The 26,617-nt window shown below is 40.2% G+C and overlaps 1 protein-coding gene across 4 annotated transcripts in view; it reads left to right on the top strand.

The window, feature by feature from the left end:
- The window catches only part of LOC148396452 (neural-cadherin-like), an 85,648-nt gene that overhangs the window by 11,108 nt on the left and 47,923 nt on the right, over positions 1 to 26,617 (top strand). For 3 of the 4 annotated variants that reach the window (XM_088379596.1, XM_088379597.1, XM_088379595.1), the window contains 4 exons: positions 22,012 to 22,209; positions 23,701 to 23,926; positions 24,844 to 25,048; positions 25,935 to 26,046. In XM_088379596.1, the coding sequence (XP_088235722.1) occupies positions 22,044 to 22,209; positions 23,701 to 23,926; positions 24,844 to 25,048; positions 25,935 to 26,046 (709 nt within the window). In that variant the 5' untranslated portion in view covers positions 22,012 to 22,043. Of the gene's footprint in view, positions 1 to 20,216; positions 20,277 to 22,011; positions 22,210 to 23,700; positions 23,927 to 24,843; positions 25,049 to 25,934; positions 26,047 to 26,617 lie in introns of those variants that run through there. The other variant, XM_088379599.1, reaches the window with a different exon arrangement.

Here is a 26,617-nt window from a genome sequence, read left to right as displayed (position 1 = left end):
TTGGCTTCTGTAAATTTCTTTATAAGTGAGCAGAATGTTAATGAGCATGGGAACAAATCATTATTTCTCCCCACTGTATGTATGTATAATGGATCCATTAGTAAGATACCATGCCAGCTTTTAGATTGCCGTGACATTTTGTGCAATTTTGAAGGAGCAGCAGGTTTGCATGTTTCCCCTCACTCATTGCGAAAGAAGTTGATGGTGTGTGATTAAGCTCCCAAGGCAACATAAACCACCATTTTAATGTGAATAAGGACATTTGTACACTAAAGTCTGTCTTGATGGTCTCTCACTTTAATCCCCTTCCCAGATATTTCAATGGTCACCCATACATTTGTTGCTCGAATTTATTTATGCTTTGGTAGACTGGCTGAATTATGTGCTTGCTTGACATAGTTGGGGACTGTGAAGTAGTTTTGGGAGCTAATCCTTGCAGAGTGGCAAACCACTGTGGCCCTCCTACGCTCATCTACTGGCATTACCCCTTCTAATCCTCCTCTCGTTCATGCTCTCGACTGAGGGATTTGTAATCGCACTGCCAGAGTCTGACAACCCTTCAAATTAGTGGTGGAAAGGTGGGGCTCACGTGTGTTGTTCAGGCAGCTGTTCTTTTGCATATTGCAGCAGGTGATGTTCAGGAGAATGGAGGATAAAGATCAAAAAACCAAGGCTTTGTAATTGTGCTGCTCATTGCAAGAAACATTGTACCTAGTGTTCATTTGAATTGCCTGCTGCGGTTTCATTGTGCAGTGTGTGCCGGATTATAATTGCATACTTGATTGCGTCTCTATTTTGCATGGTGGGGTCTGAAATTTTTTGGGTGGGAGAAAAACAAGGTGGATTTCTGACGATATCTTGTCACAGATGCATAGGTGAAATAAGCCGCTTTATTCTGAGAGACACTCAAATACCTTCCTCCGTTTGATCTCTTCCACCTAGGTAACTCTCCCTTCCTGATCAAACGCCTGGCATGTCCTCTGCTTGCTACAGCTATCCACGTAGAATCCTGATGGTTGTCTGGGGGGAAGCTTGCCAAATCCTTGCACATAGATGTCTGATTGAAGCCGTCTCTCTTACCTGATTTGTATTTTTCTCTCTTGTTGTTGGTGGAATTTATTCATCAGCAATTCCAAAAATCACTGCAGGAAATTCCACAGGAAAACTTTACATCAGCTAATTGTTGAACATCCTATCAAAAATATGCCCATGTTTTAGTTAAAAAATGTGGGCAGCGGGAATCAGTGGGATTTAAAAGGTCTCAAAGCATCATTAAGTCGCATCGGTTAATGAACGACACCCTACTGCATGTGTTTTTTTGTAAGCGTAGTATTTTAGCAGGTGGATTGTTAGCTCAGTTTAATGAATTTTTGAATTCTTCGATACTTCTTGAGCTGCTGTGTCTTCCTGAGAGTTCGTCTCAGAGCTTACACAGTGAAGACATACACATATAATCGTTGGAATCAACAAATCCATTCAGCACCTTTCAGGATAACACACGACTGACATGTCTAATTTAAGCAGAGCCAGATTCTTTGCATCTATCAACCTGTTTCTGCATGACTTCTGAATCTAATTTCATCTGGTCAACTGCCCGAGAAATCTATTCTCGCATGGCGCCATGTGTTGCATCGTCTGCTGAACTTATGCCTGTTGAAAATGGTTGCTGCGGCTCCAAGCTACATGCTGAATGCCAAAGAGTGTGCTTTGCAATCAGTTTGAAGAATATTCAAGTCGAGTAACACGTGCTGCGTGCTGACCTTACAAATAGTCCAATATGTAAGGACACAGGGCTAAGAAAGGAGGAAATTACTTTGGCTGTTTCCTTTTCCATTCAGTCTCCTTATTCCCATACAGTAAATGTGTCATTTTAATACACGCTACTATGTTGATGACATTCCAGAGTTAGAACATTTTCTTCCTTGACATTAACATTTTTTATTAGGCTACCCACAGCCTCACTATGACTGCATTAGTGTTATTTCAATAATGCTTTCAAAAATGCATTGTTCTGCACGCATGGCCGCTGTTTAAGGGTGACTAAAATGTTGATAATCCAAATGATTGCTCATAATGTCACAAAATGGAAATTTTGATAACTTGGGCTCTATCTTTTTAGATGCCACATGAGTGCTGGTGTATGTTGATTGATGAATGTGCACAGGACACAGGCAGACAGCCTCTAAGCCTCACGGACATACGTGTGGATGTCATCATACTTCATTCATAAATATGACGACAACAGGCTACAAGCACAGCAGCAATGCTGGGTCACACATGGATTGCTGCATCATTTTCTGCGCAGAGTTGTCTCCATGTGAGATGGGTGTGCAGCACACTTCAAGGGAATGGGAGCAGCTAATTAGATTGTCAGTGAATGGAGTTGGCTGTGTTGACGCCCTCAACAGCGCCAAGCGCACTCCTTTTACTTAAACGCGACTGTGAAATTAACAAAACAAGATCTAATGGCTCAAAGGAGGCTTACACCACGCTCACAATCTTGTATTTCCATCAATTACATAAATAAAAGCCCCTTGTGTGTTTTTAAGTTTGCTGTGCGTACTGTGTTCTGGCACAGTACTGATAAAGTAAGGCAGGGAGCATACTCAGTGACATATTGTGCAGTACATTCTTCGTTCCGCTCCATGACTCTACAGGAGCATGATTAATCAACACACTTGGTAGTCTGTTGACTTATTAAACAAAGTAATATAATGGGATATTTTGGCAGTTACTCTAAGCACTTTTTTTTGGTACCAGATCTCGTTTTATATCTGCCACCCTAAAATCTTTCCCAGAATAAGAAAAGAATACGTTTTGCCACTGCTACTGAGTGGTCATGTATCACTGGTATTTTCCCATTAACTCTACCCATTAACATACTGCAGTTTTATGTCATTATCGATCAACTTTAGTGGGTACAAATGATTAAACCAGTCTGTACATTTGAAGGCAATATATTTGAACAATAAATATATATTACCTTTATTTATCACAAGACTTGGATTCATTGTTACATTTTAAATTTCTTAGTTCTTGACAAAACCAAACACACATTTACATTTATCTAATTCTATTTGGTCATTCGTCAATTACATTTGCTAATTGCATAACTACACAGAGGATTTTAAAAAATAAATAAATACGTATATGGGCATAAGCCTTATTGGTTTAATCAATAATTACAAATTAAAAGGCACTTAACTGTATGTAGTTCATTAAGTGGAGTTGCATAATCTGATGAGATCAAATACAAATGCTTTGACATCTCAGCAATTCACATCACACGCAGAGAAAGTTGTTTTGTTTGTTTTCCCTTGTTAATAGTGCTATGCTGATATTTTTTTTTCTCCATGAAGACATCCCATGTTAACTTGATGGCTGTGTAATATGCAATTGCAACATCAGTACAAATCTGGGGGGAGTGTGATAGTTTTCTGCTACAGGCTGTGCATGGGGAGAAAAACAGGTACAAGCAGGGAAAGTAGGCCTTGACTCCCGAGTCACAGCAACCAGGTTTAGTGCTGTTTAGAGGCGAGAGAGTGTGGGAACTCCCGCACAGTTCTTTCACTGAAGGATTGCATGGACCCACAGAGAGCAACACTTCAGATTTGCTCTGGTGGGGAATGTTTTCTTTGGTCGTTCCATCGGCAAATCCTGTTTTTTCCACCTGGGAAGTAATATGTTATGATGTGTGATGCTTTACAAGCCACATTGAGCCAATAGTGTAGGAAATTTGTGAAGGAAAAAGAAAGAAAGGACCTTCAAATTCTCTCTATTTTTATTTTTGCAGGCTAGAGGTAGCAGTATGAACACCTGAACAGCTGGTTAGGCTAAAAGCTAATAACAGCACAAATATCCAAAGCAAGAATATAGCGCATAGGAAATTTCCGTATCTGTACTCTGTGTGGTGCCTTCGTCATTGCTGCCCAATGGGACCACCGATGTTCACACGTGTCGATGATTTTAAAGAACTTAATCCACTTGGAAAAAAGTACAGTGTAAATATTAACTGCACCAAGTGGAAAAAAAAAATATATAGTCCGCTTTTGGTTCGGACCATACAAGTAAACCGAGGGATGTCTTTATCCCTAATGTATCCTGTCCGATTTACTTTTTGCTGTATTCCCTCCTCAAAACACGTGTCACTGCTTTTCATCCACACAAAATAACCTGGCAGTCTGTTGATTTTTTTTGTTGTTCTGTTTGACTGCATTTTCAATAAATCCTACAAGAGAAACAACCACATAGGGGGTATTTCAAACTCTGTTGCACAGAAAAACTGTCCTAGTATATGAAACAAAAGCATTCCTAGCCAGCATTCCACATGACCAAGCAGCTGAACAGAACAGAAAAAAATCTGGGAAAATGCACAATTTCTATTCTTTTTGGAAATAAATAAATATGGAAATGTTTTTTACTTAAGTCTTAACCTGTCTGATAATTGGCATGACAGTAAAGGCATACATTTGAGGGGAAGAAAAATAGTTGTTCATATTCCAAGTGATACGAGCACAATGGCAACTTTAGAGCGTCTATTTTTTTCTAAAATTAATATATGTATTGCAAAAGAAATTCCTCTTTAAACCCATTCATATATTCCTTGAATGCACTCACTAATAATTTCTCTATTTATATTCTACTCTTTTGGTTTTCTAATATTCTGTCTAGCACTTTGCAACGGTGCCTTAAAAACTGCTGCAAATAATTAATTCATATTGAATTATTAGTATGTTTGATACATTTGCGTCATGTTGCACTTAGACCCATGTGGGTTATGATTTGGAGAGCAGATTTAAGTGGACCTCGCATATACTCCTCTGGTAAAGCAGCTGCATTTACATAATTCAATGATGCAGACACTCAAGGGTTTATTATTTTGCTCGTACAACCGCGCATTGATGGATGGACTGGTCAAGCTGGAATGAACATTCAACAAAAGCAAACAGCCTTGAAAAAAAACAGTGCAACCCTTAAAGTAAACATCTCCACGAGCCATACGATTTTATATGTAGACTGATCACAGGGCAGTGCAATTGGGGGCATCAAAAGGTCAACATTAACTGCTGACTGCATGGTCACAGAGCATGACTTGGAGGGGAAAAAAATTGGTTGAGCAAGGTAAAGTTGGACCGACCTGGGGGAATGAGAAATGTATGGAAGGTTGAAAAGAGAAAAAGATGGAGGGTGAATGTGAATTCTGCAGAAGACGATAAGAAAAGGGCAGCTCGATTAGTCGCGGGGGCAGGTGTATGGGACTGATGTGAGATCAGCTTGGTGAAACATAATCTTAAATTGCTCAGAGGGCAGAAAAGACAAACTGCTGCGGTATTGCATGTACAGAACAGATGAGTCCAGGATAATACCGTATGTACTGTGTAGCAGGCTAAAGGGCATGTGTTCGTTCTACTGTGTATAATTTGTCTCAATCATCATTGTGGGTATATTGGGGAGACCATTGACATTGCTTTTGAAAAATTGTGAAAGAAAAAAATGGATCCAATCACTAATAGGTTATGTTAAAAAGAACTTTCCTTAATTGTGTGAAGACTCTTTTGGCCCTTCCACAATAACAGGTACCTGCATACAAAATTAGCTTGATTAGGTCTGTATTATTATATTTGGTATACCAAAGTGGTGAATCTGTAAAAGCAAAATCAGATAAGAATGAGAAAATATTTGTGCATGCAGATGCCAAAGGGGGGGGGGGGGTCAATGAGCTAATGGTGCTGATGTTGAATGAGCGAGTATGTCTGCCTCTGTGTTTGCATGAGCAATGCACATCTCATTAGTGCAGGGAACTCAGTATTAGCCCCAAATAATCAATTACGGAGCTCCGTGTATGCGTTGAGATACTGGTTGAGCGGGCAAACTATATGGCAGCTGAGGAAACCCATGGCTCCATGCAAGTCTCCACTATTGATGCCCATTATCACACACATTGTCACCCCCACGGAAAGTGAGGAGGCAGGTGGTGCTCTCCAACAAGCTTCTCACTGGCCTAACAGCATATAATGCATTTTTGCAAACTGATTTGGACCTGTGTGAAATGAGCACAACACGCTCATTTTATACCAGATTCTTCCTACCTGACAAGATATCATTGTATTAACTTGCCCCAATTATGAGCTTAAAGGGAGATAAGAATGCAAGTTGAACGGATTTCTTAATTGTGTCCAAATTTCCTGATAACTTGCATCCATACTTGCTTTGATTAGAAAGATAAGCCTCGAACAAAGCAATTAAGGTAATTTCACCGATAGACTGTCCCCTCGACGCGCTTCATTTTTTCTTTCCATATCCAACTTTTCTTTTGCTCTACCTCCACTCGCTGGACGGCCTTTCGTTGGCATTTCCCAGTGGAGCCGCATTGATTTTTTGCAGTATCGATTAAACCGGGAGCTGTTTTGCTTCCACTCACAAAACAACATTTTAAACAACAATTTGTATGTCACAGAATGGGCTGTGACAGACTGTTGCTGTCAGTTTACAAAGTCTGAGAGAGAGAGGTGTGCATGAGTCCAAGAGCTGAGAGGACCATCCTTAAGCACTGCAATGAATCAACCACTCTGCCCACGTCTCAGCCGGAATGCACTGATGGCAAATTGAAGTCTGTGTGTTTGGAGCTGTTTTTTTTGTGCTTATTTATCTATTTGTTGTTGCATTTTGCAATCTCTCATACCCTAAGGTCCAATTAACTGAGCTTGAGAATGGTTGGCGCTCTGCTGTCAGGAGGCCAGAGGCCGGCTGTTAAACACAGAGACTGAGACATTCTGAAAGGTTTTCCATTTGAACTTTGACCGAGGATGTTCTGAATGCACCAACATTTGACATGCTCTAATATTAGTAAATACATAAATGGCAGGACGAGAAGCGCTCTAATTGCATGATTCTAAATTGCCCCACTGCAATGGAGTTTTTGTTGAGCAGATACACTTTGGAGAGAGAAGATAAAGACTCTTACCAAAGTCCACTGACTGATAATCACACACCAACTGAAGAAAGCAAAAGGATTGTGTTTGAAGATGACATCCATCTCTCGGCTCAGCAATTTAATCCATTTTGGGTTAGAGAGAGTCTGCTGCTCCCTCACAGCCAGATGACTGCTGATTAGACGAGCACATGTACTTGTAGGAGACATAATGTAGACCCACTCAGAACTGATGAACAACTTCTACGAGACAGCATGTTCCTCATCATTCGGATACTTGTAAAAGGCGGTTTGATCACGCGTGAGAGAGCTGCCTATTTGATTAGCAGGGAAACAGATAATGCCATGTGTGAAAATGGAAGCTGGACAAAGTTTGCTTCCACTCGCTTTGTAATCCAACTTTTGTGCCCATCTCTGTTTCTGATAATTCAGAAATGTCTACGGCTTTGCTTTAGTACTTCAAGTCAGCTACTAATTTGTGTCAGATCTTACCCAGCCAACGTCAATGGTTTTCTGTTGCTCTACCGCCACAGAGTAGAGCTTTAATTGCATGATCCCATCCCACCATATGGTCGGTACCGCAATGATGTGATGAGAAGGACGGAACTGGGATGCCACCGCGTCGTTAGCCATGCCAGCCCTGCCGTAGAAACACATAGACACGCGCCGCTGCCCCACATTAACGATCAAGACCAGGAGCTGAGGACACAGCCTGCTGCCATCCTCTTAAGCTCCTTTACTCGAAATGAAACAAAGGAAGAAGAAACTAGCAAGCCTTTAAAGTTTCCATCTAATTCAATGTGAGATATTGGAATCAGACCAGTTCTTTTTCATTTGCACATTATTGACTCATAATTACTTCTGCCCTTTTGGCTGCAACACTGTAAATGATTTCAGTAATTCCATGGATGAATGTGCAAATCTCGGTTTGATCTTTTTGCCTATCATGCACTGACTAGAAACTCTCAAAAGCACCTCCTGTTGTTGAGTGTCGGCTTATGAATTTGACTTTAAATTGTTAAAAGAATGTGAGCTCATGTCCAGTTGATGCCTGTCCATGATCTTGATTTGGTACTGTTGATTTATCTTGCTCTCATTTCCACAATATTATCATGCATTGCTATAGTTATGATGACCGATAACAACAGAATCAATCACCCAGCAGTTTTAATAGCACAGTACATTTGTGTACGCATAGGGTCATTAAGATTGATCTTGTTTAATCTTGCCGGCCGCTAATGACAGGAGATGATGGTCCTCACAGCACAGGCTGCTCACCGGATTAGTTGTGAAAATGAGGACTTTATCCTCATCCACGCCTCCTCCTCTGCCATTTCCCATAAGCCACACATCAGTCACATACTGATATAAAGCACAATGCACGCAATGTATGGTAAGTAGGATGCGTCATGTTTTTTGTACTGTACAGCCAAGTACAGACAATGGATAAATCGTGTTCCTGTGTGTTTTGTCACTGTGCATTCATGCAAGTATGCAGTATTTAGGCTGGAGCAACACTGTCAGAGTCTGCACTCCCGCTGCTGCTCAACTCTGATGTTCAGCTCGCTACTCTACATTTGCACAACAGCACTTGTAGTGTGGAGGTGCTCCCAGAATGGCACATTCCCGGCTGAACTGAACAAATAAAGAACAGAAGTTCTGGTTACAGTGATTGATCCATTCTGTCTCGTCGCACATTGTTTCCTATGAAACTTGTGTGGCTCCTTAACTTCTTCTTAGCCTCGGTCTGGCTGTGTGTGTGTTTGAACGTGCACAGGTGTGTGTGTTTATCTTTGCGTGCCTGTTTATGTTTCTATGAAAAGATATCAAAAGGGCTTTGAGGACAACCCCCATCAATCATCGGCTCAGAGGGAAATGACGAGAGAGCTCGAGGATTGAAAGAAAGATGGAGGCTGCCAGAGGAAACGGCATGTGGAGGGAAGGAAGAGGAATGGTGGCTGAATGGTTAGAGGAACCCCTGATTGAGCTGCGTAGTGTAGTTTATATCCTTTAGAGATAAGGCCAGCGTGCACAGCTTTGAGGCTTTCTCCCCCCGTAGCGTGAACTGAGCGTGATAATACGAAAGCGTGAATAGGGCAAATTGAATTAATGCTGCGGCACACTATAAAAGCCCTAACTATAATGCATTCTAAAATCCTATAATGAGCAGGGAGCTAAAATAATTTCACACTCCAGTGAAGAAGATGGCTCTCTAAAAGATTTTGGGTTTGGTTGACACTGCCAATGCTTTTGTCATTCCGTGAGGTGCTCTGTGGAACCTGATCTGATATCCTGGGGTACCACAGCATTAGGCAAAGTCAGCATATCGAGCATTCAAATTCCCTTGGCAAATACAACACCTCTTCAGATTGAATGGTGTAGACCTGCTGCATGATGTTCTTCCACAGTTAGTTTTACAGAGAAATACAGTTGCAAAAGGGCACATTTGCTGGAAAATACTCTTTCATTACTTTCCACTTGGAGCCTATTCAGTAATTACATCCTGTATGAGTGCAATTTTGCCTTGAGCAGTAGTGTGCAAAGGTGGGCCCAATTGTGAAACCTGCTGGATACACCACAAAGATGTCTACCTTGGAGAACAAAAATGAACACCTACGGTAATGAGAGTGTATCACACAAGTATAGGGGCAATTAAGATTTATATTTTATAACTACTTTTCGGTTGTAGAGTTATTTCTTTAAACCTTTGCATTTTTTTGTAATCTAAATAAATCTATAAATAACTAAATGTATGATCTGTCTTGATTAAGATAATGGGTTTTCAAAAAGCATCTTGAAGCTATACATAGGTGATTCTGCAAGCAACAGCCCCTGCGGAGGTTGGCATTTTCTCAGCGTTGTTTCCCATCCAGACATATTCTTTCCCATCCCTTCATGTGATCGCCCACCTCAGCATTAGAGTCACACTGCCACAAAAGTGAAATTACCTCTCCATCATCAAACCAGAGAAAGAAAGAAAGATAGGTTCTCAGGCACCCACTAACACTATGAGATGGCTGCTGATGGAGACAAATGACCGAATGAAAGGCTGTTTGAGCAGTGCACCTTTCTGGCTAGAATGAAAGAGAGCATCATGGCTTCAACTGCTATTTCAACTGCCATTTCTTCTCCTTTCTCCTCTTGGTAAACATCAAACTTAATCCTGCATCATTCTCGCCATCCTTCCTTGCACTTCATCCCTTGGGGAAGTAGGAGTTATTTATTTGTAGCTTCACTGAATCTCTCCGAGCTATGTTTCCCTCTCCAACCCAGGACAAGCGAGAGTCGAGGAGGGCAATGGACCCACTCATCCATTTGCTTTCCCCAACAACGCATCTGGCTACTTTTATATAGGGCAGATAATTCAAATAAATCCAGTTTGAGGAAATAACTTGAAGTAAAGGTTCATAGGCTATTTATTGTAATATATAGTAATATTTAAATAGCCCAGTCGTACCTATCTACATCTGCATGTAGTCAATACCTGGCTCAGTCAAATCAAATTATTTCAATCAAATTCTAAATCCTTTTGGGATTATTTTTTTGTAAAGCAACACAAAACTGAACATACAGTACCGTATGTGTATGAATGCCGAAATATAGTTGTGCTCATAAGTTTCCATACCCTGGCAGAATTTTATTTATTTATTATTATTTGATAATATAACTAATGTCAGGGACCATATTATTTTCTCTATTACGATGTTTTGTTTAACAATTGCAATTTTACGAAATTCCTTATAGTTTGATTTGAATCCAATCGAAAACAAAAGTACGGAGTGATGCATTTCAAAAGAAAAGCAAGTAAATAAGTGAAAATTTCATGTTTAAAATAATATCATGCCTTAAGGTGCAGTCTGCAATTTTCATGCGAGATTGCAAGATTTGAATGCCCCACCGCCTTATCCCTGACCAAAGCTACACCCGTCAGGCATGTGCATGCAATATGTACAATGTGCACGCAAATGTTAACTAAGGCTACTACGTTGGTAGCATGGCTTATTCATGGGGGAGAGAGGTGATCAAGTTAACCAAGGACCTGTTGATAATGCCAAAATTGACAGTGATTCTCCCAGGCCCAGATATGGCGCTGTCAACTTGTCACCATTGTCAAATACTGTATACTGTATTTGCTCTTCATTTGTCTCAAGGGTTGTCCAATCAATTCTTTTTAACTTCACTGAAGTTCAAAAATCCACCCAAGAAAATTATCAGCATGAATTAGCTGTGTGCTGCAGTCAGGACCGGTAGACTTCATAGAAAAATTACAGAAATCTTTCACACTTTCACACAAATCTTTCTGGTCTTTTACTTTTTATTCTTTTGTTTTTAGATTTGCCACTCTGTGACAAGTTTAGAAATATAATAACAATTAAAGAAAGAGGTGTGGTGAAAGTGGAGCCAGTGTTTTTTTTTTTTTCAACTGCAAATCCTATTTTTAAGAAAACAATACTAAAGGATAAAGGCCTTTATGTTTTGTCTCATGACGGTGTTTGCAATTGCTGTCCCAATGGGATGTATAAACAGAAATGATTCTGGCCATTAGATTTTCATTCTGGGAGCACTCTATTTTGTCAATTTCTCCAGAACAGTAATCTCTCCATCTTTTCACTGTAAAGTCAGTGTTATTGTTCATCACCTGAAATGCAGATTTGATTGGCTGAGGAATATCACGAGGGATGGCTTAACTCCCGTGCATTTGATCTGAGCGTTTCGTCATCCGGTAAATCCCTTCCGTATGGTCTACAGTGGCTGCGGTGCTCAAAACAGAAGTGGCCAATTTGTAAGTAACTCTTCTGTTTTGGCAGAGGATCTGGGTCCATATCAGAGGTGATCGCTCTCACTTCAAGGGAAGCTCAGCTTCTCCTAAAATGGCAAAAACCAAGTGATCAATTACAATATATACTGTTGTGTGTACATGTCATTGACTAAATATGTGCTTAACGCGCTCAACCTTTGTTCAGAATCAGTTTCTTATCACTGGTAACGATGGATGGATGGATGGATGGATGGATGGATGGATGGATGGATGGATGGATGGATGGATGGATGGATGGATGGATGGATGGATGGATGGATGGAATGCAGAGGTCAATTGAGATGCACAGTTGCTGAATTTGACATTCATGATTGCACACACAAGGTACACTTGCGTGAACATACTACACATTGTCTGATAAAACTGACTAATCCTCTGACTAATTAGAGACTTGTACGCAGTGCAACACACAAATACTCAAATGACCCTGTGTGTGTGTGTGTGTGTGTGTGTGTGTACGTGTGTGTGTACGTGTGTGTGTGTGTGTGTGTGTACGTGTGTGTATAGGACAGTGCATGATTCTGCATTGGCACGTGCATGACAAGCAGTGCAGTTGGTGGTGCGTGAGCGTACTGTACGAATGCTTGAGTGCTAATTATCTCTGCATCAAGTGTCTGTTTATTTAGTTGGGACATTGTTTGACCACAAATTTGACTATAGAGAGCATGCTTCACTATCAGATCTAATTATGTATCTCACGAAGTTGTAAAGATACAACATTTGAATATTGATGCAGTGCTTCTCTGAATTTAAACTTGCATTCAAGCCATTTGTGCAAGACAGATATACTTCCAGAGTAAAATCCTGCATATATCTGCAGCAGTTATTTTCACTAACAAGCGCTAAAGAAAGCAGAAATATGTAAAAACAAAAAATATCGATTCATATGCACATTTTATTATGCTGTTATCTACCAAAGTAAAGAAAATAACCAATAAAAATGCAAATATAGTATATCTTGTAGCTATACTACTGCTATTCCTAAAAGAGGGTACACTTAAACGCTAAATATTACACACATACCAGAAGGTGCACAAGGTGCGGTTGGAACAGATTAATAACACTTGATCTGAAAGACGATTTGAGATCCAAGTCAAGTCAACAATCTAACAGCATTACCAACGTGACCTTTGAGTGAAGGGAGTGAAATATGGCTGACGCACGAATGTTTTTTGGCGCAGCAGTCGCTCACGGAGCAAATATCTCACAGTGCGCCAAAATAATCTAGTCAAAGTCAGCTTGACTGTCAATGACTTCACATTCAGAGTGATCAAAAATATGTTCCACACATTCCCAAGAAATAAGATAGTCAACAGTAAAGTGCACAGGCATAATAGGTAGTAGTATTAAAATGTTTACTATTTGACAGTGGTGAACATAACTACTTCCATGTATCTCAGATTTGAAATAGTTGTGATGATTACACAGCCAGCTGCATTAAGAATCCTTTTTATAAACATTTTACCCTTAAAGAGACACGTTATGGGGAGAAAGGTCTTGGTTCAGTTAACTGGGCTGCTTTCCGTCTACGTGCCCATGAGGTAGAAAAATAATGGCCTGTTTTAATGGCAAGTGGTCATAAAAAGCATCACACTAAGCAGTAAAAACAGAATTTATATAGCCCCTTTTCCACCTGTTGCGTCTGTCACTGATGTCGCTTACAGCACAGGAACTCTTTCCCAGAGATCGAGCTTCTCCTTCTCCACGACACAAATTTCTATTGTAGATGGCTTGCTTCACCTGCAGCTTTAGCATCCGGATTCATTTACACTCATGTGGGTGGGTGCCACCTGCCATATATAGATCAGTGCATGTGACTTTTTCCAGCTATCCCCCAGGATCAAAATATAGGCTAACTTGCAATGACAGAAGCATTTTTAGCTTCATTTCTGTATTCAGAAACGCTACAAACTTTGTGGCTTTCTTTCCCTTCTTATTATTTGCATTTCATACAGCTCGTGCTTGAATATGAATGGGTACTGACAGTAGGTTTCATATTTGCAAAATGAGTTGTGCCTTTTACGTATTTGTTCACGAAGTTTTTTCCTAGGCTTGCACTTTCAGGTTAGTAGTATACAACTGCACCCTGTTTAATTTTGATTTTGTGACTGTCATTGTTAGTTTGCTTCTATTATGTGCTGTTGGATTAAGAGAGTGAGCCCAAATATGTCTAACTCTGAGGTAATGCGAAAATAAACTGAAAAATATAAGGCACATTTTTAATGACCAGGATAACCACATAAAAAATGAAGGTAGTGAAATTACACTGAAAGTAGCAGAGGGTTCATGGGGCTAATTAACATTTTCTAGCTCGGCATATCATTTTATAAACCAATTAAGATCATCATAACTTTACTGGGGGTGATCTGTGTGAAGGTGTGTGGGAAGTTGACGGTAGTCTCCTCAGGTGCCTCACATGTGCTGAGCTCAGAAGTCTGGAGCCTTTTACTGCCTCCCATTTCCATGTCTAGCAGGCAACACAGATTGGATTTGCATATCAAATACATTGCATTACATTTTAAAAAAACAACGTCAAACCTTTAACACCCAGAACATGATGTAAGAAAACCAATGCGTACTACCTTGATGGAGAATAAAGGCGTGGATTTGCAATTTTAGCTTTTATTGAGAGTCATCTTAATTTGTGGTCTTATATCAAAATCTATCATGGCACCGTTATTTCCCCTTTGGCATTTACGGCCACTTCTTTCGTAGAAGCATGTGCCAGTGAAATATGTTTCATCAGGTGGGATCAACTCTGTCGTAGGGAAGCCTTTTTGTCCGTAGATGAAAGTGCATTTGACAAATTCTTTTATACCTCTTTTGTTTGTCATTTCATTATGTGTATATGCTAAGAATGGATCTTTATGTTTTCTGTGTACTTTAAAGACACAAACATTTTTCAGTCTACAGTGGCCACTAAAATTTTATAGACACCCACTCACCCCAGTTTAACATCTTATTGCTTTAATTAAAGTAATCAAGAACAAATATGTTACTCCTCAACAATATATCCTTTGCTTTTCATATTACTGGCTATATTTGTCTTCTTTACCGATTTCCACAATTAGAGCTGGTTATTTCATGGGTGGCTGGGTGGAGCACTGGTTAGCACGTCCGCCTCACAGTTATAGAAGATGCCGGTTCGATTCCACCTCCGACCCTCCCTGTGTGGAGTTTGGATGTTCTCCCTGTGTGGGTTTTCTCTGGGCACTCTGGTTTCCTCCCACATCCCAAAAACATGCTTGGTAGGCCGATTGAGCACTCCAAATTGATATTCCTGTCCCAGTGGCCACGGCAGCCCCCTTGACCGTGTCAGGTCACTATGGACAAAAGAGAATGGTTATTAGACAAGGCAGGAGGACGAGATGTGACAGGCTGTGACTGCCATGGAGGTTCAACAAGATTTTTATGCTGTGAAAATGTTTGCAACGGCAGTCACGGTGCAGTTGAAGAACTGAGTCTGCTGTAGTAAAATGGTGTGAATACTGCGACTAAACCTGACTAGGTCGTATCAAAACTTGGTTGGATAGGATACGTATTTCTTCCCTGGTACCAAGCTCTGACATTTAGAGACATTTTGCCATGAGGTTTCATTGCTTTCAGTCACAGCTCATTCTAACATGTGACGATCAACGGGCCTGTTCTTCACCATACACACAAGGTGTGTGGGGTTTAGAAGAGTCCATCACATGCATAGAAAAGTGCCCACATCTGCCAACAGCTCCTCTAACGCTAAGTCGTGTATTTAATTAACCTGCAATGCCTGCCGGTGCATACCTGTTTATAATGCATAATGAATAGTTGTGCACGTGTGTGCGTCTGTGTGTGTGAGAGTTTGAAAAAGAGAGAGCCCTCACTTGCATTTGGCAATGCAATGCATTGTGCCGTGTGCATGTGGCATATTAAAGCCCTTTTACAAGTTTTGATACAAGCGATGGGTCAGTAAATACATTGTTGACAGAAGTACTATTATAAATATCTTCGCAGTGGCAACATATGCCTAATCCCCCTCCTCTTCGTGCTGACTCCGATTTTGAAACTAGGCCTGGCTGGGTAGTTTCATTTGACTCTGCCTGGGGCCACAAACATGCTCCAAAGCTACTTCGCCTAAGAAATGTAAAGACCCCATTAGAATGTGACTTGCCGGGTGGAAAAATACCCCCATCCGTTGTAAACGGAAACTGTAATGCGCCTTTAATGAACCTGCGGGATTAAGCATTTCCCTTTCCCCCAGCCCGTTACAAATACCGTGATAGACTGTGTGAAAACTTGGCAAGACATGAATACACCAAAAATAAATGGCCCAAATCCCACCCAAACTGGGCTACCGTTGGTACAGGAACCATAATGTAAACATAGTCATAGCAGGCAAACAATAAAATGAATACAATTGTTAATGACAAACTTTTCTCAATTGCTGTACCTGGTTAAACTAAGAAAATGAATTATAACAGATCTTGTGTATAATGTCCAAATAGTCACTTACTTGCCACATCATTAGATAAAATACACAATTTAATGTGACAGTGACACTGCATATTTCATGCTCTCATCTTGCATCAAAGTGTCATTTTGCACTCAATTTGGGACTCAAGATTTGTTAGAGCACTAATTTGATTGTATGGTTGATTCTAAAGTCGTGTAGAAGAAGTACAGAGTATTATCATACTGCATGTGTATTTACACTCAATTTACACAGTTGAGTGTGTGTATAATGTCCAAATAGTCACTTATTTGCCACATCATTAGATAAAATACACAATTTAATGTGACAGTGACACTGCATATTTCATGCTCTCATTTTGCATCAAAGTGTAATTTTGCACTCAATTTGGAACTCAAGATGTGTTATAGTACTAATTTGATTGTATGGTTGATTCTAAAGTCGTGTAGAAGAAGTACAGAGTATTATCATACTGCATGTGTATTTACATAGTTGAGTGTGTGTAGCAGCAGGGCTGCTAAATTAATGTATTCCACATGCTGTTCAATCTCCACCTGTCATTTGCATATTTCAAGCATTGAACTTGGCTGAGTTGTTAATGTACACGTGAGCGTGCGTGTGTGTGTGTGTGTGTGTGTGTGTGTGTGTGTGCGCGCGCGCGTGTGTGTGTGTGTGTAAAACCTTATTGATACAAAGTATTAGCCCCCGCTGAAGTGATATGAACTTTCCATTCACTTACATATAAAACGGCAAACCTGAATTTCGGTCTCGGGCCATTGCTATTTTTGCTTGCAGATGCACATAATCTAATTCCAAGCAAATATTTGTTCATTTAAATGATTCTCAACTGGGTAAAGGAGAACCCAGGGCTCTATAACAATACACTAATATCAGTTATTATGAATAGTGAAAAAATCCATGTTAACGTTATCCATGTGCTGTTCTTTCTGTGCTAAGGTTTTTTTTTCCTTCCAAATAAACTGTAGACGCCGTCTGCATTAAATGTTCCTAATACGTCACGTTCACTGCGTCATATTACACTGCCTCTATAGTTGCCTCTGTGGATCTTCCGCAAGTTCTCTGTCTGGGATCTTCTGCTTTACTGTTTACTCTCATCACTCATCCCACACACAGTGCGTGTCCTTTTACCGTGGGCAGCGTACACTCCATGTGCACACAGGCGGTCTATGCGAGCACACAGGCGGTCTATGCGAGCACATAGGCGCTTGGGACAACTTTTCTCTTTATTCCACAAGCCACTTAGCAACTTTATATAGCAACTACCCAAGGAGAGGATTAACAGTTGGAAACATAAACAGAACGGCTTGCAGCAAGATAAGAACGCACATAGGCTATACACACATACACACGCGTGCACAACCCATCATACTCGTGAGCCCGGACCAAACACACTATGCACCTTTGTCATCCATCTTTTTATGATACATCATTATTCTAGAAAATGCTCTTATACTTGGGGCTTTGCGGTGTACGGGGAGGGTGTTTTTATCACTCTGAGCCCTAAGACTAAATAGCACACTCAACATTTGAAAAATCCAGCAAAGCCTGTGAGCCTTTACCGTTTTCTGTTATTTGATTCCATCTTTTGTCTCCTCTCTTGGGTCGTGCACTTGGTGGGGACTTACACACAGCCACTGCACCAACAGACTAGATCAGGAGAGATTTCATACCGACACAATTTGCTGCTGTTCAAGACATGCTTCACACGTTCTCACTTGCTGTTTGCATACTCATGTGTTTCATTATCATTCCAGAACTGATAGGCTTTAATTATCTGCCTTGACTCTGATTAGTGTCTGTAACAGGCTCATTAGATGAAGTCTTGTAAAATCAGCACTACTATGTTATGGAAAGACAGCAAGCAGTAAGCCATAAGGAAGGAAACGTGTCTTCCTGAAAAGATTTGATAGGTGACTAAATGTTAAGAGCAAGAGCTATGATTTCTTTGTTGATGAATGGCCCCGCTTTCAAATCGTTATGCTGTACCATTATTTATCAAGTGGATTGTACCGTTTTACGAAGCGGGATGATCACGCTTAAATTGCATAAACCACAGCTGTCGACATTTAGGCGATACCATCTGAACATTGATTAGTTTCTCAGCACCCACGATACAGTGGCAATTTATCTGGAAGGAACTATCGTCAGGATCCAACACTGAACTTTTCTCACTACAGAGCAACTTTAAAGCCTAGGCAGGCAGATAGATTAATTCTTTTCCCCTTGCTTCTTCCTCTGTGTTATTATCCCTCTAACAATCCTTTTAGGAGCTGTCACACGCTCTGCAGCTATTATGTTTCTCTTGTGAACTTTGTGGAGTGTAACATACTGTTTTCACATCAAAGTGTATATTCGCTGTAAACCGGTTTTGGAAGAATGAACAGGATTTTTTCTCATCTCAGCTCCTGTGCGTATCTTGCAGTGCACAAGAGCCAGTGACATGCAACCAGGTTCATTAATACAAGGTCAAATTCGTTGTTGTTTTTGCTTATCTGTATGTGAAGTATAAATTCAGAATTTGGTGATGTGAGGTTCACAAGCTAAGCACTGAGGCATTATGGGCTGACAGCAAGTGGCAAAGTGGCCACTCCTCAGATGAATGGAAATGGATGTATTTTGCCGGTTAATTCATATTCCACAAGCGCAATATTCAAATTATCGTGTTTAGATTAGAAAATTTTTCACTTGACTTCCTCTTTAAGCCCCCAGGAGGGTACGCATACTTAAGCACACTGGAAAATATGCCCCTAAATGAGCTGGTGATCATACTGACCTCATGTATCTATCCACACACTTGACATTTGGTCTTATTCCATGGACAACACACCTGTTAGGTCATTCTTCAGGCAGTGCGAGGACATAATCTGCTGCTACTTTTGTCTTGGATTAAAAAGTACACATATAGCCACCAGTCACACTCAGGTGACTGTTTACATAATGGGATTAGAGAGCAACAGTTACATTTAGGTCTCTTGTGACTCACCTTCGTGTGTAATTCTAAGATAGTGTGTTAGTTTGCAATTATGTTCGTCTTTTAGAAAGACAGTGACATTCTTATTAGGTATTATACAATATATAATGTAATGTGTGGGGGTGTGACATCACAATTCCCTATTTGTTAATTCTTGTGTGTGTGTGTCTGTGTGTACTTGCGTGTTCCTCTCTGGTTTCAATCGTCATGCCTATTGAACTAGCTTACACCTTATGTGACATATCAATATGCCACATTGACACGAGCCCACAGCTAATATTTTTAGAAGTAGTGCTTATCGTACAATAATTGCTGCACCTTTGCCCCATCAAATCTTACAACGGCTCCAGCAAAAGAACCTTAAGTGCCTGACAGTATGTTCAAAAAGTACACCGCTTTATTTTTGATCAAATAATAAACATCAAGAGGTTAAGTACAACCCCGCATGGGGGCCAAGAGCCCTGAACACTTAAACGCGTCTGGTACATCCTGTTTTTATAGCTATCCTTGGCTGCATGCTTAGTTGTAAACTACATAAGACAAGTGGATTTTTATTGCACCGGTTCAAATTCCTTCATGAGGGGTGTGTCACAGTGCATAGACATTTGCTGTTGAAATATTTATAGTGCTGAATTAGATTCATCAATTTCACACCAGTTTGGTAGAGGTCGTCATGGTCATCTAAAACCTGTTGGGTCCAGAAAAAGGATCCAAATGAAAGTTTACCTCCTTTTAGCTATTGTTATCGTGAACATAGTCCCTCAAATATTTCACAGTTGGCATATTGGTGATTGAGTAAAAATCTGCCCAAATTGACGCTCCACCATTTTAGAACAAACCACACAAAAGACTGTTGTTTTTGAAGCCATATCACTGCATTTTCATATAGATAGCTGGATAATCCTGAAAATGATTCCTGGCTATGCATCAATGTGACTGCTGCCGTTTATTTTTGCTGACATACCTGGCAGACTAGTTGCTAATTGGATTGAGGGAATCTTCTTAGTCACTGTAGTGGGGAAGTGAGCTGGGAACTAAATGGCTGCAGCTATGAGGTATCTTGACTGAGCCCTGCGGGAAGATAAAGGTAACTTTTTAGAGATTTGCTAGGGGAGACTGCGGCTGAGGCTTTGTCCCGGTGAACCTCGGGAGAATTTGCCCCCACGCTTTTGTAACTTTATTGTAGATACGTATTTCCTCACACACTCACTGAAATAATACCTTTTGGCAATTTGTCATTGGAGACAGCATCGTATCGTTTCACATTCAATTTTATATCAATAACATCCCTTGGTCTGCATACGAGATGGCATGTTGATGAGTGGCTCAAAATTTAAGACAAATTAAGACTTCCGATTGTATGAATGTGAGTGTCAGTGTTTAGTTTTTCTATATTTGTCCCATATACTATATTTGGCTGGCGAGGATATACCTGGCAAGGTGTACCCGGCTTCTTGCTCAAAGTGAGCAGCTTTATGCCCAAGCACAGCCACCACCCTAATTAGGGCAAGTGATGTTGAGCATTGATGGATGGGTCAATGTTGTGCATACTTCAACCTAACTCACCTCCATCTGTCCAACTTAACCATCACTCCACAAGTTGATCGCATTATTTCTTGACCACTGCAACTCCCATCCTTTTGGATTTAATAGTTTGTATTTCATGTTGAATTTTACATACCTTCTCTAATACAGTACTTTACAGTACTACTAATACAATGTTTTTTCAAGTTGGAATGTAGTTATTATCCATTACATTTTAAATGGAACGTATTACAGACAAAAAAAAAAAGGAAGATAAAAATATTCTGGATTAATTTTTACTTGTTTCTTCAAAACAATATTTTTAAAGTTGGAATGCATACATTAAATTTCAAATGGAATTTATTACAGATGAAAAAAGAAGATAAAAATATTCTGAATTAATTTTTACTTGTTTCTTATCAGAAAAAACATTTTTGGGTTTAAACTTGGACTTGGACTGGACACATTATGTAAAATTGACTTTTTAATTGATTGCATACTAATAGTTTGGTCTCGAGAAGGCCCCATTCATCACGAGTGACAATATGCAACCAAACAAAGATGAATAACATTGCCCTGACAGTTTCTGACCTGGCAGACCTCGTCAGAGTCTGGTCGGTGAATAATCTCATAATCTCATCCATCCATCTTCTGAACCTCTTCTCAACATGAGGGTCATGACTATGATACTATGATCTTCTCAAACTGAAAGAGGTATTGATGAAAACCTGGAAAAACGTCCCAAAATCAGAATTTCGCCTTATCGACTCAAATGTATTCTGTATATCATGTGTCCTCATTCGCGTTGTAGGTTAGCTGGAGCTAATCTTGGACAGGTACACATTAGATTGATCGTGAGCCCCTCACTAATGCTTCATTCACTACTTTATAAATGACGATTCCATAAGTTTTGCTCACTTAAAAATGTGTTTTTTCTTGAAAAATCATGCGTTCGCTATCTGATCCAGACGTACTGAATAGTTCTGGAGTAAGTCCTGAAATGTCTCTTTCCTCTTGCTCATTTCAAACCAAATGCTTTCAGTTTAAAAATGAAGAAACTGGCCTCGTTGTTCCAATATTTCAGAAAATGGCTGTATGTCATGATCAGATATGCACCCTGACAGACTGGCTGCATGTCTGTGCTCCAAATTCAGCTGGATGCTTTTCTACCCTGTACACACACACACACACGCACACACGCACACACGCACACACGCACACACACACACACACACACTTACATGACAGCTGTCACTTTCAGCAGCCATAGTGCCATCACTATCTACCCTTTCCCCCAGGCCCTGACTGGTACCTGAACAAGGTAAAGCTGATGATCACTGATGTCAATGACAACGTCCCTGAGTGGAACATGAAGCCTTACCCATACCAGGCTGGAGTGTCCCCTGATGCCACCGCAGGGACCTTTGTCTATCAGCTTCAGGCCCTCGACGGGGATGAAGGGAGAAGCGGAGAGGTGGAATATTTTTTGGCTGATGGTAAGATTTTTGTTCCTCACACTCACACATTTAAATTAACATGTGGAAAAAAGTAGGCTGAGTTGTGTGCATGACGCACAATGGAATCATGTGGATAAATCCATGTAGTCAGGCCGTGGCACAGTCACTCAGCGGGCCAGCCACAGGCATTCACACATTCATTCATGCATCCTTGCACTGTGAATGCATCTATTTGGATTTTTTTGGGGTTTTTTTTTGTCTCCGTCATAACATCTAGCTTGCTTTCGGTTTCGCTTTCATAGGCACGCACATTGGGAGCCAGAGGGCTTCACACTTTCATTTCATTCACTTATTGAACACTCCTGCATATCTTCTACTTTTCTCTGCTGCACACAGACAATCCTGACAATGCCCACAAATGTTTGGGGATAAGGTTAACAGGATAGACGTTTGACGGTATGTCAGGGACCGAGATGTGCTAATCTTCCCATTTGGATTTTACAAAATGCTCCTGACTTGTATGCTTCAAATTGGGAAATCTGGGAACAGATTCTCCCCTCCCTTGTGACTGTGACTCTGTGTGCAAACTTAGGCAGAAGGGGAAGCTGTTACACAGTAGATCCAGATTTTTGTCCATTTTCACTCGCTGCAAGAGTAATTGGACAGGTGACTCCATTCTATTGTGCACAAAAACTGTCCATTTAGCAATTTGCAGTGATTTATTGCCACTTTTGTTACGGTTAAAAGAACAATGCTGTTATTGTTTTTCTCGAATATACAACGGTAATTGTAACCGATTACCATTGTTAAGATTTCACACAGCAAAGAGTTTATTGCCAGCTTTCTTATTGGGCTTTGGTTGCCCCAGCTGTGTTTATTTTAGCCTGTGGTGTTGAATGATTCTCTTTGATTTTGGTTTTATTCTTTTTGAGATACAACAGCCCCCCACATTTGTGCCGATTTTATCTTACTCAACCAACAATGAGAAACCAGCACTGATTATGATGTTTCACACAAATGCGGCACTGATGACTCAATCTGCAAATGAAGTCGTGGACTCCGAGACCTCCAAGCATAGACACGCAAACACATGCATACACTTATAAATATAGCAAGCAAAACATGGATTAAACGTGATCTGCGTATTAGGGAATCTCACTGAAATAAATTAAAATTATGTCTTTCTGGATTGTGTGTGGATTATTTAGTCATCAGGTTGCACGGGTGGGATTACATTTTTTAAACGACAAATCACGACTCATGCTGCGAAATGTTCACATTCCAAGAGTGGTAGACTTGGATGAAGCTACCATGATAATATAAAAACTACAAAATTGGTTGTCCTTAGTTAATACGACTTGTGTTGACTGCTTTTTCTTGATTTTCTGGAAATGTTCTGATAACACACACACACAGAGGTATAGATAGATATAGATAAATATGGAATATATATTTGAATTCAGCTCGGTTTATTGATTGTGCAGCAGGTAATTGTTTATAATCATGTCTGTGCATTTCATTTCCTGAAAGGTGGTGATGGCTGCTTTTCTGTGGACAAGATGACAGGCCAGGTAGTAACCACAAACCAAATGCTTCAGAGGGACAGAGAGTATTTGTTAAGTGTAGTGGCCATCGACGGCTTGGGCGGACGCAGTGTACCCGCAATGCTCTCTGTGGTAGCCGGAGCCAGACCGCCGCAGTTTACCAATACGAGCTACTTGATCTCCATACCAGAGAACACGCCTGAAGGACAGCCGTGAGTAGTGCATGTGTAAACAAGAATGAATTATGTCTGATGCACGCAAGCAACGTTACTCTGTGAACTGCATTACTCACACTCATACTTCTCTGCCAAATAATGTTGAAAAAAAATGAAAAACAACATGATGCTATGGTAATTCCTTTTGTTCATTTTTTAAAAGAAATAGATTTCGTCATATCCATTAAACATCAGTTTCTATTAAAGGGAGAGTGTGTAGAAGGTCAACATTTTTGAATGTTCATTCATTTTAAAACCCACAAATAATTTCAATGATGCATAAAAATGTCACATCATCTTTTTTAAAATATAATTGTAGGCCTAGTAATTGCTAATTATATTATACAAGGGTTGCACTTTATCTTACAAAAACCTGGCTGTTTTGCTGCCATCTTTTGTCTATGGACACTCAAAGGAGACATAATTAGCGAATGTAGTTTCTCAAAGCACAATGACACATTATAGATTTCAAAATCAATCTGCATGATTCAATGCTGCATCGTTCAGCCCAGTCTGTGTTTGTCCAAAAGTCGTCTGCATGCACGAAATACTACAACTAGTTTTAGCTTTAAATTTGAAGGCCCAAAAACTTCAGCGACAGCATGCACCTGCTCGTCGTGCTTAATTATTGCCCCTGCGCCACACACATTTATACTGACTCATTTATGTGTGCCATTTGGGGACAGCAAAACTGTTCATAGACATCAACAGTGATGTTGGCATAATCAAATTATGACTTTTGACAAATACGGAGTATCCCTGGATTCTCAACACTTTGCCAGTTGGCCATGAGTTGGATTCATTTCAGCACACAGTCTGACACAAGCCAAAAATATTTGGATTTTAATGTGCAATTACGCTTCTGAGCAAATTTTGAAGACCTTTTTCTGGTTCATGTTGTATTTCTTCCCCAGTTTCCTAGCTGTGCTCGCCATTTCCTTCCAAAAGCAGCCAATCAGCTACAGCTTGCTGATCAATCCTAGCAGCCTTTTCAGCATTCAGCAGGAGTCGGGTGAAATCAGTTTGACCCGGACGCTGGATTACGATAGTGACCAGCGACGGTACCTTCTAATGGTGCGAGCCAATGAGGATCAGGGCGGCCTGAGTACGGCCACAGAGGTTAGTTTCATCAGAAAGTTATCCAGGCTGCTAAACTTCAGTCACAAAAAATGAACCCAGTGCTGAGCTACTCTGTAACATTATTACAACATGTCACTTAAAGATTTTCTCTTCCTCAACTGAATTTCACTGAAATGAAAAAGCTGTTTTAATAGTTGGTCCCTGCAAAAGTTGCAGACCAACTCGTTTTCTCCCAAACGCTAGATGGTTAAAATTGGCTGACAAGGCTGCTATGATCCGAACTCAGCATTATCCCGCTGACACCACAAAGGGGAATCAGCTTTTATTTCTCCTTGCATGACCGAGTGATGGTGAAAGGCGAGCAAATCTTCAGGAGGCCTAAATAATAATTATTTTCTTCATGCTTTGTTTCACTCTTTTGTTTGAGGGTGACAATAGGTCTCTTGCTGAAAGTATCATCTGAAGATGAACTGCATGAAATATAGAACACACGTGGCACGAGAGCCAGAATCTAAAATTGCAATTCTCAAAGAGAACATTTCTAGATAAACTATTCATGAATTTAGTATAATTTAAATAATTAATCCAGAGTTTGTATCCCAACTATTATATGCCAGGCAATTACTCTTCTCCGCGGATTGAGAAGGAAAATCTTGCTCTGCTCAGCAGCATGTTGTGGAATAGAAGACGGAAACTAGGAAATCCTTTCCCAGCTATTTTAGGCCTATTTCTCAGCTGTCGCTTTACACTTTACACACAGCGGTGACATAGAGCTTGTACTCTTGGAAGGCGGTTGAGGGTCTTTTGTCTTAAACATGCAGTAATGCTCGCACATGCTCAGAAAGTTTCTATTTTGGACTTTAGAGAAATCATGGAGTAGTAGATGAACTGACATGAGAATGCAATTTTCTGTGGCACTTATCAGGTTCAGGTATTGATAACAGACGAGAACGACTGTGTCCCAGAGTTCCTTCAGTCCATATACAGTGTGGATGGAGTACAAGAGACTGTAACTACAGCAACGTCTCTGCTGCAGGGTAAGACTCTTAACCCAATATTTTAAGTTCACCTTTCCTCCCACATGGTGTAGCAAAAACTATCAGAAAAAAATTCTAATTCATCTATGAAATTGGTCAGAAAACTTGGGTTTCACCCATAACACTTCTTTGGGCTCTCAAATTTCACCATTTTCATTATTATTTTGGGGTCTGAAATGAACCGACAAGAATGTAATGCATTTGTTTGCATTCCTTCCCTGTATATGCAGTATGTAATGGCATGTGACTGTATCGATTTTGCATAAAATTGCCTTGTGATTATATAGTGTGACGTTGAGGGCATTTGTGTTTCGCTCTGGGAATAGCATAGATAAATGCTGATTATGATGGGGCTTGAATCAAATTCATTGTTTGCTGTTTGAACAAAAATTCAGTTGTGATTACACTTAACATCAAGAGCTTTTGTCAATTATATTTTGAAACAGCACAGAGTCCGTGTTTCTTTAACATGAAGGCAAATTTGAACATTCACCCAAAAAACAAAAAACAAATTTATTTCCAACATCCCTGCATTTTAGATTTAAATATTTCAGACAGTTAGTTATTTTGT

This window comes from Syngnathus floridae, chromosome 6 (genome assembly GCF_059516105.1).
Source record: "Syngnathus floridae isolate MCC-2025c chromosome 6, RoL_Sflo_1.0, whole genome shotgun sequence".
Taxonomy (NCBI): Eukaryota; Metazoa; Chordata; class Actinopteri; order Syngnathiformes; family Syngnathidae; genus Syngnathus; species Syngnathus floridae.
Note: the sequence above shows the minus strand (reverse complement) of the source record. Positions and strands in the feature narration are given on the sequence as shown.